The 15,775-nt window shown below is 40.1% G+C and overlaps 1 protein-coding gene across 1 annotated transcript in view; it reads left to right on the top strand.

The window, feature by feature from the left end:
• The window catches only part of LOC113249444 (cytochrome P450 3A12), a 44,162-nt gene that overhangs the window by 16,549 nt on the left and 11,838 nt on the right, over positions 1 to 15,775 (top strand). The window contains exons 5-7 of the mRNA XM_048224737.2: positions 7,961 to 8,074; positions 8,325 to 8,413; positions 10,881 to 11,029. Of these exons, the coding sequence (XP_048080694.1) occupies positions 7,961 to 8,074; positions 8,325 to 8,413; positions 10,881 to 11,029 (352 nt within the window). The remainder of the gene's footprint in view (positions 1 to 7,960; positions 8,075 to 8,324; positions 8,414 to 10,880; positions 11,030 to 15,775) is intronic.

The following is a 15,775-nucleotide window of genomic DNA, read 5'->3' as shown; positions in this document are numbered from 1 at the left end:
TCTTCACAATATAACATCAGTCTTTCTTCACTGAGGTGATGTTAGCTGTAGGGTTATTAAGTTGAGAAACTTTCCCTTTCTTCCTAGTTTGTGAGTTTTATCATGAAATGGTGTTTCAGGTATCCATTGTATTTTTTATTTTTATTTTATTTTAATTAAAAAATTTAAAATTAAAAGAATTTAATTTACATATACTGTATTATTAGGTTCAGAGGTAGAATTCAGTGATTCATCAGTTGCATACAACAGCCAGTTCTCATTACTTCATTACTTAATACCCATCATCCAGTTACCCCATTCCTCCAGCCACCTCCCCATCAGCAGCTTTCAGTTTGTTTTCTATAGTTTAGAGTGTCTTATGGTTTGCCTCCCTCTCTGTTTTTATCTTACTTTATTTTTCCTTCCCTTGTCCTATGTCCATCTGTTTTGTTTCTTAAATTCCACATATGAGTGAAATCATATGATAATTGGCTCTCTCTGATTAACTTATTTTGCATAGCATAATACCCTCCAGTTCCATCCATGTTGTTGCAAATGGCAAGATAGCATTCTTTTTGATGGCTAAGTAATATTCCATTGTATATATATATATACACACACACCACATCTTCGTTATCCATTCCACTGTCAATGGACCAGATGTGTGTCTGGGCTCTTTCAGTGTTTTGGCAATTGTGGACATTGCTGCTATAAACATTGGGGTGCATGTGTCCCTTGAACTCAGTATGTTTGTATCCTTCTGATAAATACCTAGTAGTCCAATTGCAGGGTTGTAGGATGGCTCTATTTTTAAGTTTTTGAGAAACCTGCATACTGTTTTCCAGAGTGGCTGCACCAGTTTGCATTTCCACCAACAGTGTAAGAGGGTTCTCTTTCTCCGTATCCTTGCCAACATTTGTTGTTCCCTGAGTTGTTAACTTCAGCCATGCAGATATCCATTTATTTATTTATTTATTTATTTATTTATTTATTTATTTTTTAAATGATTTTTTATTATATTATGTTAGTCACCATACAGTACATCCCCGGTTTCCGATGTAAGGCTCGATGATTCATTAGTTGCGTATAACACCCAGTGCACTATGCAATACATGCCCTCCTTACTACCCATCACTGGTCTATCCCATTCCCCCACCCCCTCCCCTCTGAGGCCCTCAGTTTGTTTCTCTTAGTCCATAGTCTCTCATGTTTCATTCCCCCTTCTGATTACGCCCCTTTCTTTATCCCTTTCTTCCCCACTGATCATCCTAGTTCTTATGTTCCATAGATGAGAGAAATCATATGATAGTTGTCTTTCTCTGCTTGACTTATTTCACTTAGCATTATCTCCTCCAGTGCTGTCCATGTTGCAGCAAATGTTGAGAACTCGTTCTTTCTGATAGCTGAGTAATATTCCATTGTATATATGGACCACAACTTCTCAATCCAGTCATCTGTTGAAGGGCATCTCGGCTCCTTCCACGATTTAGCTATTGTGGACAATGCTGCTATGAACATTGGGGTGTGTATGGCCCTTCTCTTTACTACGTCTGTATCTTTGGGGTAAACACCCAGTAGTGCAATGGCTGGACCATAGGGTAGCTCAATTTTTAACTTTTTAAGGGACCTCCACACTGTTTTCCAGGGTGGCTGTACCAACTTGCATTCCAACCAACAATGTAGGAGGGATCCCCTTTCTCCACATCCTCTCCAACAATTGTTGTTTCTTGCCTTGTCTATTTTTGCCATTCTAACTGGCGTAAGGTGGTATCTCAGTGTGGTTTTGATTTGAATTTCCTTGATGGCTAATGATTTTGAACATTTTTTCATGTGTCCGTTAGCCATTTGTATGTCTTCATTGGAAAAGTGTCTGTTCATATATTCTGCCCATTTTATGATTTGTTTATTTGTTTCTCGTGTATTGAGTTTGAGATGTTCTTTGTAGATCTTGGATACCAGTCCTTTATCTGTAGTGTCATTTGCAAATATATTCTCCCATTCCATGGGCTGCCTCTTAGTTTTTCTGACTGTTTCCTTGGCTGTGCAGAAACTTTTAATCTTGATGAAGTCCCATAAATTCATTTTATCTTTTGTTTCTCTTGCCTTTGGGGATGTGTTATGAAAAAGGTTGCTTTGGCCAATGTCGTAGAGGTTGCTGCCTATGTTCTCCTCTAGAATTTTGATGGATTCCTGTCTCACATTGAGGTCTTTCATCCATTTGGAGTTTATCTTTGTGTATGGTGTGAGAGAGTGGTCAAGTTTCATTCTTTTGCACGTAGCTGTCCAATTTTCCCAGCACCATTTACTGAAGAGACTGTCTTTTTCCCACTGGATGTTTTTTCCTGCTTTATCAAATATTAGTTGCCCAAAGAGCCGAGGGTCCATTTCTGGGTTCTCTATTCTGTTCCATTGGTCTATGTGTCTGTTTTTGTGCCAGTACCATGCTGTCTTTGTGATCACAGCTTTGTAGTATAGCTCGAAATCCGGCATTGTGATGCCCCCAGCTTTGTTTTTCCTTTTCAACAGTTCCTTGGAGATTCAGGGCCTTTTCTGTTTCCATACAAATGTAAGGACTATTTGTTCCATTTCTTTGAAAAATGTCCTCGGTATTTTGATCGGGATAGCATTGAAAGTGTAGATTGCTCTGGGTAGCATGGACATTTTAACTATGTTAATTCTTCCGATCCATGAGCATGGAATATCTTTTCATCGTTTTATGTCTTCCTCAATGTCTTTCAAGAGTGATTTATAGTTTCTAGAATATAGGTCCTTTACGTCTCTGGTTAAGTTAATTCCAAGGTAACGTATGGTTTTTGGTGCTCTTGTAAATGGGATGGATTCCCTAATTTCTCTTTCTTCGGTCTCATTATCCGTGTATAGAAATGCAAGTGATTTCTGAGCATTGATTTTGTATCCCGCCACGTTACTGAATTGCTCTATAACTTCTAATAGTTTGGGAGTGGCTTCTTTTGGGTTTTCCATATAGAGTATTATGTCATCTGTGAAGAGAGACATTTTGTCTTCTTCTTTGCCGATTTGAATACATTTGATCCCTTTTTGTCATCTGATTGCTGTTGCAAGGACTTCTAGTACTATGTTAAGTAATAGTGGCGAGAGTGGGCATCCTTGTGGAGTTCCTGATCTTAAGGGAAAGGCTTCCAGCTTTTCCCCATTGAGAATAATATTTGCAGTAAGCTTTTCATAGATGGCTTTTATGAGATTGAGAAATGTACCCTCTCTTCCTACACTCTGAAGGGTTTTAATCAGGAAAGGATGCTGTATTTTGTCAAATGCTTTTTCGGCATCAATTGAGAGGATCATATGGTTCCTGAGTCTTTTCTTGTTGATATGATGTATCACGCTGATTGATTTGCGAATATTGAACCACGCTTGCATCCCAGGTATGAATCCCACTTGATCGTGATGGATAATCCTTTTAATGTACTGTTGGATTCTATTAGCAAGTATCTTGTTGAGGATTTTGGCGTCCATATTCATTAGGGAAATCGGTCTGTAATTCTCCTTTTTGATGGGGTCTTTGCCTGGTTTGGGGATCAAGGTAATATTGGCCTCATAGAATGAGTTTGGTAGCTTTCCTTCTGTTTCTATTTTTTGAAATAGTTTTAGGAGAATAGCTATTATTTCTTCTTTGAATGATTGGTAGAATTCCCCAGGAAAACCATCCGGGCCTGGAGTTTTGTTATTTGGAAGGTTGTTTATCACTGACTCAATTTCTTCATAATTAATTGGCCTGTTTAAGAAATAAATTTCTTCCGGTTTCAATCTTGGTAGTTTATAGGTTTCCAGGAAGGATTCCATCTCTTCCAGATTGATTAGTTTATTGGCATATAGCTGTTGATAAAAATTTCTAATAATCCTTCCAATTTCAATGGTGTTCGTCGTGACCTCTCCTTTTTCATTCATAATTTTAATAATCTGGGTCTTTTCTCTTTTCTTTTGGATAAGTCTTGCCAGTGGTCTGTCAATTTTATTGATTCTCTCAAAGAACCAGCTTCTAGTCCTGTTGATCTGCTCTACTGTACTTCTGGTTTCTGATTGGTTGATTTCTGCTCTAATTTTGGTCAACTGCTTCCTCGTGCGTGGATTAGGCCTGTCCCTCTGTTGCTGTTCCAGCTTCTTGAGGTGAGAATATAAAAACTGCATTTTAGATTTTTCTATTCTTTTGAGTGAGGCTTGGATGGCTATGTGTTTCCCCCTTAGGACTGCCTTTGCAGTATCCCATAGGTTTTGGACTGTTGTATTTTCATTTCATTGGTCTCCATAAATTGTTTAATTTGATTTTTGATTTCCTGGTTTATTGAGTCATTCCTGAGCAGGATGGTTCTTAGTCTCCAAGTGTTTGAGTTTCTTCCAAATTTTTCCTTGTGGTTGAGTTCCAATTTCAGAGCGTTGTGGTCTGAGAATATGCAGGGGATAATTTCAATCTTTTGGTATCGGTTGAGACCTGTTTTGTGTCCCAGAACATGGTCTATTCTTGAGAATGTTCCATGGGCATTAGAATAGAATGAGTATTCTTTGATTCTGGGGTGTAGTGTTCTATATATATCTATGAAGTCCAACTCGTCAAGTATGGCATTCAAAGCCTTTGATTCTTTGCTTAGTTTTTGCTAGGGTGTTCTGTCTATTTCTGATAGTGGAGTGTTGAGGTCCCCTACTATTAATGTATTTTTATCTATATATCTCTTTATTCTGGTTAAGAGTTGGCTTGTGTATCTTGCTGCTCCCCCGTTGGGGGCATATATATTTATAATTGTCATATCCACTTGTTGAATACTTCCTTTAAGAATAATATAGTGCCCTTCTGCGTCTCCAACTATAGTCTCTAGTTTAAAATCCAATCTATCTGATATGAGAATTGCTACCCCAGCTTTCTTTTGAGGTCCATTTGCGTGAAAGATGGTACTCCATCCCCTTACTCTCAGTCTGAATGCATCTTTGGGTTCGAAATGAGTCTCTTGTAGACAGCAAATGGATGGGTCATTTCTTTTTATCCAATCTGCAACCCTGTGGCGTTTTATGGGAGTGTTCAAACCATTCACATTGGCACTAAGAACTGAGAGAGATGATTTTAATGATGCTATGTTGCCAGTAAAGTGTTTGTTTGTATTGGTTGTGACTTTCTGTTCTGTATCACTCTTGGGGCCTTTTTACCTTTATAGAACCCCTCTTAATATCTCCTGTAGGGCTGGTTTCGTGGTTACGAAATTGGTTAATGACTGGTGATTCTGAAATGTCTTTATTTCTCCATCAATTCTGAATGACAGCCTTGCTGGATAAAGGATCCTTGGCTGCATGTTTTTCTCTGAAAGAGCTTTAAAAATGCTTCTCCAACCCTTTCTCTCATTCCAGGTCTGTGTAGACAGGTCTGACATAATTCTGATACCTTTGCCTTGGTACGTGAGAAATTTCCTTGCCCTGGCCGCTTTCAATACTGTATCCTTGCATCTAATATATGCGAATTGCACTATGACGTGACGTGGCGTAGGTTTGTCATGGTTGAGCTTGGGAGGGGTCCTCTCTGCCTCTTGGACACGAATGTTTCCCTCGCTAGATTAGGGAAGTTTTCAGCTACAATTTGTTCAAATATCTCTTCTAGACCTCTGTTTTTCTCCACCCCCTCGGGGATGCCGATGATTCTAACATTGGATCGTTTCATTGAGTCAGTAATCTCCCGTAACCTACATTCGTGGGCGTGGATTTTTTTAAGACCAGCTTCTATTTTCGTTTTTTCCTCTATTAACCCATCCTCCAATTCACTAACTTGATCCTCTGCTTCGGTGACCCTGGCCATCAGAGCCTCTAGTTTTGCCTGCATTTGGCTCATAGAATTTTTAATTTCTGTCAGATTCGCTCTCATTTCTGTCCTTAGGGATTCTATATTCTCAGTAACCTTTTCGTTAATACTTTTTTCAATTCTACTCATCGTTTTGACCATTGTTACTCTGAATTCCATTTCTGATAATTTGGTTACATCCATATCCATTATTTCTGTGGCAGAGGCCACAGACTCACTGTCTTTTCTTTGCTGGGGGGGGGGCTTCTCCTTCTCGTCATTCTGATGAGGAGAGGTTGTGGGGTTGTCCAGAGCCCAAATTATTGACTGGGTCCCAGGCCGTGCCCCTTGTTTTATAGGGATCTTAGGGATGTGGGCTTCTTCTTTAAAGATTTTATTTATTTATTTATCTGAGAGAGAGAGACAGACAGTCAGCAAGAACGGGAACAGAAGCAGGGGAGTGGGAGAGGAAGAAGCAGGCTCCCAGCGGAGGAGCCCGATGAGGGACTCCTTTCCGGAACACCGGGATCACGCCCTAAGCCGGAGACAGGTGCTCAATGACTGCGCCACCCAGGCGCCCGGGTTGTGGACTTCTTGATTTTTCAGCCTGCCTTCTGGGGGAGGGGCCTGCCGCGCCGATACTCAGGCAACCCTGTTTGGGTAGAGTCTCCGTGTCCCCTGCGAGGGGGGATGTGGATGGGCACGCTGTGAGCCGGTATTTCCAGGCTTTTGTTCTCTGGCGGCTTTCCCTGGTGGTCTGCTATGCCTCTTCTGAGAGTCAGAGCAGCAGAGGCTGAATTGTCACAGAACAGAGGGATTGTGGCCCGTTCTCCACTGATGTTCTGGCCACTTTAACTCCGTTACTGTTGGTGCTGCTCAACCCTGCAGCGTCCCGGGATGTGCGCCCCACACCCGGTGTCCCTGCCCTCACTTCCAGGGCCAGCGCGTCTCTGTCCTTTGTGTTTCTAAGGCCGCCAGCCGCCAGCTGCCCCCGCGCGCTCCTGGATCTTCGGGTCTCAGTCTATGCCCGGTGAGCACACCGGGATTCCGGAGTTCCGTGAGAAGCCTGGTGGCGCGTGCTCCTGGCTCATGCGGGTGCGGTCCGTGAGTCCGCCCGCTCCCCCGTGCAGGTGGCTGCCGCTTCCCGGCGCCTGAACGCGGCGGCTCCCTCCCCCTTCCGTTTATCTTCCGATATCTGTGCTCGGTTTCAAGGCTCCCCACTTCGTACCTCAATACTCAGCTCTGGAGATGTTCATTTGTAGAGATCCAGATGTATCTTCCTGTGTCTCAGGCTGATTCCGTGGTTGTTTAGGCTGGTCTGGTACCTATCCAGCTCGACTCAGGGGACCAGCTGAAAAAGGGGTCCCCTACTCCTCCGCCATCTTAACTCAAGCCCCCAGATATCCATTTTAAAACAAAATATAACTAATGAATCATCGAACTTTACATCGGAAACCGGGGATGTACTGTATGGTGACTAACATAATATAATAAAAGAACATTAAAAAAAATAAAACAAAATACAGTTTTGGAAAATGGAAGAAATATTCAAATTGGTTGGCTTGCTAGGCCAGTCCCAAGATGAGAAATAGAATTATTTCTCTCTTTTTCCTTAATTCCTTTGGGGAACATACAGGGGGAAGAGATTTCCATGTTATTGCACCATTTCTTCAGAAGAGCAAATAGATTCCTAATCTTTTTAGTGTTAACTACAATTTTTTTAAAAAATCACCATATCATGACATCCACTTTTGAGTTTCTCATGCTATGGATATATGTACAGGCAGAACTGGTGTGAGGCATCATACAGTTTGCCAGGCTATCTGGCTGCCTTCCATCAGTCCAATTCTACTCTGCACAGCTGAGGAGAATGTACTAAGTGTTAATCCTGTGTATTCCTCGGGAGGAGTAGTTTCCCTGCCAAATTTTCCCACACTACATTTACATTGAAAAGGAGCTGGAATATAAAGGCTGGAAAGCACATCAGGTGTCTGGATGTGTCCTGAGCTTTGTAGGAAGCTAGGCATTTGGTATAAGTATCTGTTGATCACCTACCATAGGGCCTACTACTTAGTTGATAATTACTAAATATTTGTTGAATAATTTCTGCCTGTTTAACAAATTTTCCACAATCTTTGAGACCTCCAAAACTTACATAGGGCAAATTGTGTTTTTCTTTGATTCTAGTTTATTGGTCCAATGGGATATATGAAAAGTGCAATCTCTTTGTCTGAGGATGAAGAATGGAAGAGAATACGAACATTGCTATCTCCAACCTTCACTAGCGGAAAGCTCAAGGAGGTAAGAAAAGAAGAGGTTCAATTAGAAAGTTAAGGAATACATCTGGGGGCTGGTAGGAAATAAGATCATAGTCCATCTCTAAGGGGTAGTCTGCTGAATTCGGGCTTCCTAAAAATGGTCTTTTCATGTCCTACAAGAGATACGATAAGATTTGTTATTACAAATCATTGTTCCATGCTTGTGAAAGCCACATCATTCTAGGACTTGATTCTCAGATTTAACTTCAGGTGGTGTTGTATTTTGTGTGTAGATGTTCCCCATCATTGGCCAGTATGGAGATGTGTTGGTGAGGAACCTGAGGAAGGAGGCAGAGAAAGGCAACCACGTCATGTTGAAAGAGTAAGCAGGAGCGGGGCTGCTGGGATTCCTTCTCTGTCACAACACTTTCCAGCTGCTGCCACAGAGCCAAATTCCCACTGTTGAGTTTCTCCAGCGAAGCAGCTGAAGTACGCATGTGGTGTTACAACTCCAGTGGGCCAGCCAAGACGAGGTAGCTCGCCTAATAAGGCAGGGCGGTCAGGAGAGAAAGGGTGTTGTTTGTGTACATGAGGCAGGATTACTTTATCTGCTTAATTGTCACCTTAGATATTCTGGAAGACAAAAATACATGCTTGAAAAAAAGAAACACGATTGCACCAAATCTTTGAGTTCTGAGGGTATGGAATGATGGGACGGGAAGGCACTTGGTACATATCGCTGGGCACTGGGTGGGGCAGAAACACTAACTTGTGGAACTTGGAACAACTTAAGTCCCTTCCTGATTTTGTTGAGAATATTAGAAAAATACTAAATATTAACTTTGACTGTACTTGCCCTCCTTTCAAAATCAAAAAAGAGAAGGCCCTGCTCATGGGATGGCAGGGTGACTCTCTCTCACTCTCTCTCTCTATTTTTTTTTCTTGCCTAACTTGGGATATATTTTAATTATACTAGATGAACAGATGTACATCAGGGACTGTCCTAGGAAAACTACTGGCATATAATCACTTAGCTATGGCATCCCCTAAATTAATTTTGGTGTGATTATATATATATATTTTAAACTAGGAACATTCTTTTTTTTTTTTTTTTAAAGATTTTATTTATTTATTTGACAGAGATAGAGACAGCCAGCGAGAGAGGGAACACAAGCAGGGGGAGTGGGAGAGGAAGAAGCAGGCTCATAGCAGAGGAGCCTGATGTGGGGCTCGATCCCATAACACCGGGATCACGCCCTGAGCCGAAGGCAGACGCTTAACCGCTGTGCCACCCAGGCACCCCTAAACTAGGAACATTCTTAGTTCTTACATTTTCCAGAAATGAGTGAGTCCTCAGGGCAATCTCAGATCACTGGAGATGAGATAGAGTGGGTCTTTCAGAAGACTTAGCAGGGATGTAGAGAAGGGATGGTGTTCCTGGCAGCACAGAACAGGGTGTTGGTGTTCTGTCATGTGTTGAAGAGGAATCAGCTCCGAGCATAGATACTGTGGTGAGAGAAGAACCAGATCAATTTCACCTTTCTTGACTCCCTAAGGAACGGTTAATTAGTCTAGCATCTGTTCTGCTCAGACACAGTGCTTCTCCACCTTCTACTGCCCATACTCACAACACACTACTGTAATTTGTCCAACTTTGGGTCTCTATCCCTCCATGACTGAGCTCCTTGAGCTCAGAGGTAGTTTTAACTTGTCATAGTGTCCGCATGATCCCTAGCACAAGGCCGGTTGCATCATGGCATCACATGAACACCACATGAGTGGGTGTGATGGCATATAAACTCTTCAGATGATCCAGGAGCTGATACTGAATGTGTGGCTTTTGTCTTGTCTGGACATTGGAATCTACATGCACTTTTTGCTCCATGTTGGATAAGGATAGGAAAAATGTTGTGACTATACCAACTTGCATTCCCACCAACAGTGTAAGAGGGTTCCCCTTTCTCCATATCGTCTCCAACATTTGTTGTTTCCTGCCTTGTCAATCTTTGCCATTCTAACTTGTGTAAGGTGGTATCTCAATCTGGTTTTGATTTGAATTTCCCTGATGGCTAGTGATGTTGAACATTTTTTCATGTGTCTGTTAGTCATTCGTATGTCTTCTTTGGAGAAGTGTTTGTTCATGTCTTCTGCCCATTTTTCACCTGATTATTTGTTTTTTGGGTGTTGAGTTTGGTAAGTTCTTTATGACCCAGCAATTGCACTACTGGGTATTTACCTCAAAGATACAGATGTAGTGAAAAGAAGGGGCACAAACACCCCAATGTTCATAGCAGCAATGTCCACAATAGCCAAACTATGGAAGGAGCTATGATGCCCTTCAACAGATGAATGGATAAAAAAGATGTGGTCCATATATGCAATGGAATACTACTCAGCCATCAGAAAGGTTGAATACCCACCATTTGCATTGACATGGATGGAACTGAAGGGGACTATGCTAAGTGAAATAAGTCAAGTAGGGAAAGATAGTTATCATATGGTTTCACTTATATGTGGAACATAAGGAATAACATGGAGGACATTAGGAGAAGGAAGGGAAAAATGAAGGGGAGGAGAATCAGAGGGGAGATGAACTATGAGAGACTGTGGACTCTGGGAAACAAACTGAAGGTTTCAGAGGGGAGGATGATGGGGGATGGGTTAGCCCGGTGATGGGTATTAAGGAGGGCACATATTGCATGGAGCACTGGGTGTTATATGCAAACAACGAATCATGAAACACTACATCAGAAGCTAATGATGTACTGTATGGTGACTAACATAACATAATAAAATAATTTAAAAAGAGGTGGTGATTTTAATTATCCATGTCTTTCTTTCTCTCACAGTGTCTTTGGGGCCTATAGCATGGATGTGATTACCAGCACATCGTTTGGAGTGAACATTGATTCCCTCAACAACCCACAGGATCCCTTTGTGGAAAATGCCAAGAAGCTCTTAAAATTTGATTTCCTTGATCCATTTTTCTTCTCATTATGTATGTACAGTACTAGCTTTCTTTTTTCCTTCCTTCCTTCCTTCCTTCCTTCCTTCCTTCCTTCCTTCCTTCCTTCCCCCTTTCTTCCCTTTCTTCCTTCCTCCCTCCCTCATTTCTTCCCTTCCTACCTTTCTACAACAGTTTTATTGAGATATAACTTCATTTAACAAACCTTCCCCCTTTTGAAATGTACAATTCAATTTTTACGGTTTGAGTGTTCATTGTCCAAGGAATGGATAATGAAAATATGGAATGGATATACCACGGAATCTTATTCAATCATAAAAATGGAAGGACATTCTGTATTTGGACAACATGGATGGATCCTGAAGGCATTACGATGAATGAAATGAGTCAGAGAAAGACAAATACTGTATGAGCTCAATTACATGTGGAATAAAAAAAACAATATAAGAAACAAAGTCATACAAAGAGGAGATCAGATTTGTGGTTATCAGAGGCAGTTGTTGTGGGTGGTACTTCAGTGAAGGTGACCAAAGGTACACACTTTCAGTTACAAGATAGATGGGTACTGGACTGGTAAATACAACATGATGACTATAGTTAACACCGCTGTATGATGTGTTTATAAATTGCCAAGCGAGTAGATTGTAGAAGTTCTCATCATAATGGCAGAAAACTTTGTTTTTATAACTGTATGAGATGATGGATGTTAACTAGTCTTATTGTGGTAACCATTTTGTATATATGTATGTCGAGTATGTGCAGTACACCGTCTCATATACAGTCCTGTATGTCTGTTGTAACTCAAGGAAACGGAAAACTCTGCTTGGTGCATTCAAGGATATGTGCAATTTTTACTGCAGTCAATTGTTGGAATATTGTTATCAACACAGAAATCCTGTACTTTTTTACGATCACTACCCACTTTACTTAGCCCTAAGGAACCACTAATCTATTTTCTATCTTGATAGAATTGCCTCTTCTCGATTCTTCATACAGATAGAATCATATAACACGTGATCTCTGCGGCTGCCTTCCTTCATTACCATCATCTTTTCAAGGTTCATCCATGTTGCATCATGCATCAGAACTTTCTTTTTATGGCAGAACAATATTGCGTTGTATGGACATATTGCATTTTGTTTATCGTTTTATCATTTGATGGACATTTGGGTTGTTTCCAACTCTTGACTATTGTGAATAGTGGTGCTATCCAGGCTATTGTGAATAGTGGTGCTATCCACATTCATGCACAGGTTTTTGCTTGAATACCTGTTTTCAATTCTTTTGGGTGTGTAATCAGCGGTGGAATAGTGAAAGTAACTTTGTCATGTTCATACAATGCTTTGCATTGTAACTTGCTGTGTTGCTAAGGTCTAGTGTGTTTACTTTAATAACTACCAAACTGTTTTCCACAGTAATGACACCATTTTACATTCCCACCAGTAAAATGTGAAGGTTCCGGTTTCTGCCCATCCTTGCCAACATTTGGTCTACACTTGTCTATCTTTTTGATGATGGCCACCTTAATGAGTGTGAAGGGTATTCCATTGTGGTTTTGTTTTGCATTTCCAATGACTAGTGAGGTTCAGCAACTTTTATATACCTGTTGCCTGTTTCATAACTTCTTTTTTTTTACTTTATTTTTTATTATGTTCAATTAGCCAACATATAGTACTTTGGTGTCGTGTTCAATGATTCATTAGTTGCGTCTAACACCCAGTGCTCATCACATGCCCTCTTTAATAATACCCATCACCCGGTTACCCCATTCCCTACCGCCCTCCCTTTTGTAACCCTTAGTTTGTTTCCTGGAGTCCAGAGTGTCTCATGGTTTTTCTCCCTCTCTGATTTCTTCCGATTCAGTTTTCCCTCCCTTCCCCTGTGGTCCTCTATGCTATTCCTTATGTTCCAGATATAAGTGAAACCATATGATAATTGCCTTTCTCTGATTGACTGACTTCACTCAGCATAATCCCCTCTAGTTCCATCCATGTTGATGTAAATGGTGGGTATTAATCCTTTCTGATGGCTGAGTAATATATTCCGTTGTATATATGAACCACATCTTCATTATCCATTCATCTGTTAATGGACATCTCATCTCCTTCCACGGCTTGGCTATTGTGGACTTTGCTGCTATGGACATTGGGGTGTGTGTGCCCCTTCTTTTCACTATATCTGTATCTTTGGGGTAAATACCTAGTAGTGTAATTGCTGGGTCATAGGGTAGCTCTATTTTTAACATTTTGAGGAATCTCCATACTGTTTTCCAGAGTGGCTATACCAGCTTGCATTCCCACCAACAGTTGAGAGGGTTCCCCTTTCTCCTCCACATCCTTGCCAACATTTATTCTTTCCTGTCTTGTTAATTTTTGCCGCTCTGACTGGTGTAAAGTGGTATCTCATTGTGGTTTTGAGTTGTATTTCCCTGATGGCTGGTGATATTGAACATTTTTTCATGTGTCTGTTAGCCATTTGTATGTCTTCTTTGGAGAAGTATCTGTCCATGTCTTCTGCCCATGTTTTGACTGGGCTATTTGTTTTTTCAGTGTTGAATTTGAGAAGTTTTTTTTTTTTTTTAAGATTTTCTTTATTTGTGAGAGAGAGAGAGAGAGAGAGCGAGAGAGAGATCTTACAAGCAGGGGGAGTGGGAGAGGGAGAAGCAGGCTTCCCAGTGAGCAGGGAGCGAGCCCAATGCGAGGCTCGATCCCAGGATGCTGGGATCATGAACTGAGCCGAAGGCAGAGGCTTAACTGACTGAGCCGCCAAGGTGCCCTAGTTTGAGAAGTTCTTTACAGATCTTGGATACCAGCCCTTTATCTGTAATGTCATTTGCAAATATCTTCTTTAGATAAACGTGTATTCAAATTCTTGCCCATTTATAGTTCAGTTGTGTCTGTTTGTTTTTGAGTTGTAAGAGTTGTCTGTATCTTCTAGATAAAAGACCCTTATCAGATAAGTGATTTGCAAATTTTTTCTCCCATTCTGTAGGTGTCTTTTCACTTGCTTCATAGTGTTCTTTGTAGTACAAAATTTTTAATTGTTATGTTGTACAATTTGTGTATTTTTCCTTTTATCGTCTGTGATTTTAGTGTTGTATTTAAGAATTTATTGTAAAATCTGAGGTCGTGTGACCTGCCCCAGTACCATTTATTGAAGATTATTTATTCCATTGAATGGTATTGGAAACCTTCTCAAAATTCAGTGGAACATAAACACATGGGTATGATTTTGGACTCCAAATTCGATTCCATTGATCTCCTTATGCCCGGACCACACTGTCTTGATCATTATAGCTGCGTGGTAAGTTTTGAAACTGGAAGTTGGAGTTCTACAATTTTATTCCTTTTTTTTTTCAATATTGTTTTGGCCATTCTGGGTTCCTTACATTCCATATGAATTTTTATTTGAGTATGTCAATTTCTACGAAGAAGTCATCTAGGATTCTTATAGGGAATACATTAACCTGTAAATCAGTTTGAGGAGTATGGCCATCATGACAATATTAAGTTCTAACCCATGATCATTGGATGTTTTTCCATTTACATAGATCATCTTTAATTTATTTCAACAATATTTGTGGTTTTCAGAGTATAAGCACTTCTTTTATTAAATCTATTCCTAAGTATTCTGTTCTTCTTGATGTTATTGTAAAAGAGTTATATTCCTAATTTCACTTTTCGATTTTTTATTGCAGTGTATGAAATAGAATTGGTTTTTATGTTGATCTTGTATCCTGACACCCAGCTAAACTGGTTTATTAGTTACAATAGACTTTTACTGCATTCCTTCAGATTTTCTATGTACAACATTATGTTGTCTTATAATAAAGATGCTTTTACTTCTTTATTTCCTCTACAAATAACTTCTTTCTTTTCTTGTCTTGTCTTGTCTTTTCTTTCTCTACCTTTCCTGGCTAAAATTTCTAGTACAATATTGAATAGGAGTGGTGATAGAGACATCCTTGTTTTGTTTAATCTTCAGGGAAAGTGTCCAGTTTATATCCATTGTGTGTATTAGTTATGAGTTTTTCGTAGGTGGCCTTTATCAGGTTGAGGATATTCCTTTCTGCTCCTAGTTTGTTGAGTGTTTTTATGCTAAATGGTGTTGGACTTTTGTCAAATACCTTTTCTGCCTGTATTGAGATGACCATGTGGTTTTTTAAAAATTTTGTTGTTATATAGTATTATATTACGTGGAATTGCTGGGATAAAGCCCTCTTGGTTATGGTCTATCCTTCTTTTGATACCTTGCTGGGTTCAGTTTGCTTGTATTCTGTTGAGGATTTGTGCATCCGTGTCATAAGATACGTTGGCGTGTAGTTTTCTTGTTCTGTGTTATCATTATCTGGTTTTAGTATCAGGGTAATACTGGCCAGGTAGAATGAGTTTGGAAGTGTTCCTACTTCTTCTATTTTTTGGAAGCATTTGTGCAAAATTGATGTTGATTGCACTTTATTTATTTATTTTTATAAAAATATTTTTTATTATATTATGATAGTCACCATACAGTACATCCCTGGTTTTTGATGTAAAGTTCCATGATTCATTAGTTGCGTGTAACACCCAGTGCACCATGCAATACATGATTGCACTTTAAATATTTGCTAGAACTCACCTGAGAAAGCATCTGGAGCCAAGCTTCTTTTTGTCGTTTCTTCACTAATAACTCAGTCTTTTTATTTGTCTTTCAGATTGCTTTTTTTTTTAATGTCACTTTCTAGTTTATCTTTTTCTAGGAATTTTTCCACTTCATCTAACTTATTGGCATTCAGTTGTT

This window comes from Ursus arctos, unplaced genomic scaffold (genome assembly GCF_023065955.2).
Source record: "Ursus arctos isolate Adak ecotype North America unplaced genomic scaffold, UrsArc2.0 scaffold_2, whole genome shotgun sequence".
Classification (NCBI taxonomy): Eukaryota; Metazoa; Chordata; class Mammalia; order Carnivora; family Ursidae; genus Ursus; species Ursus arctos.
The sequence above is the reverse complement of the archived record's forward strand: the minus strand, read 5'-3'. Positions and strand labels throughout refer to the sequence as shown.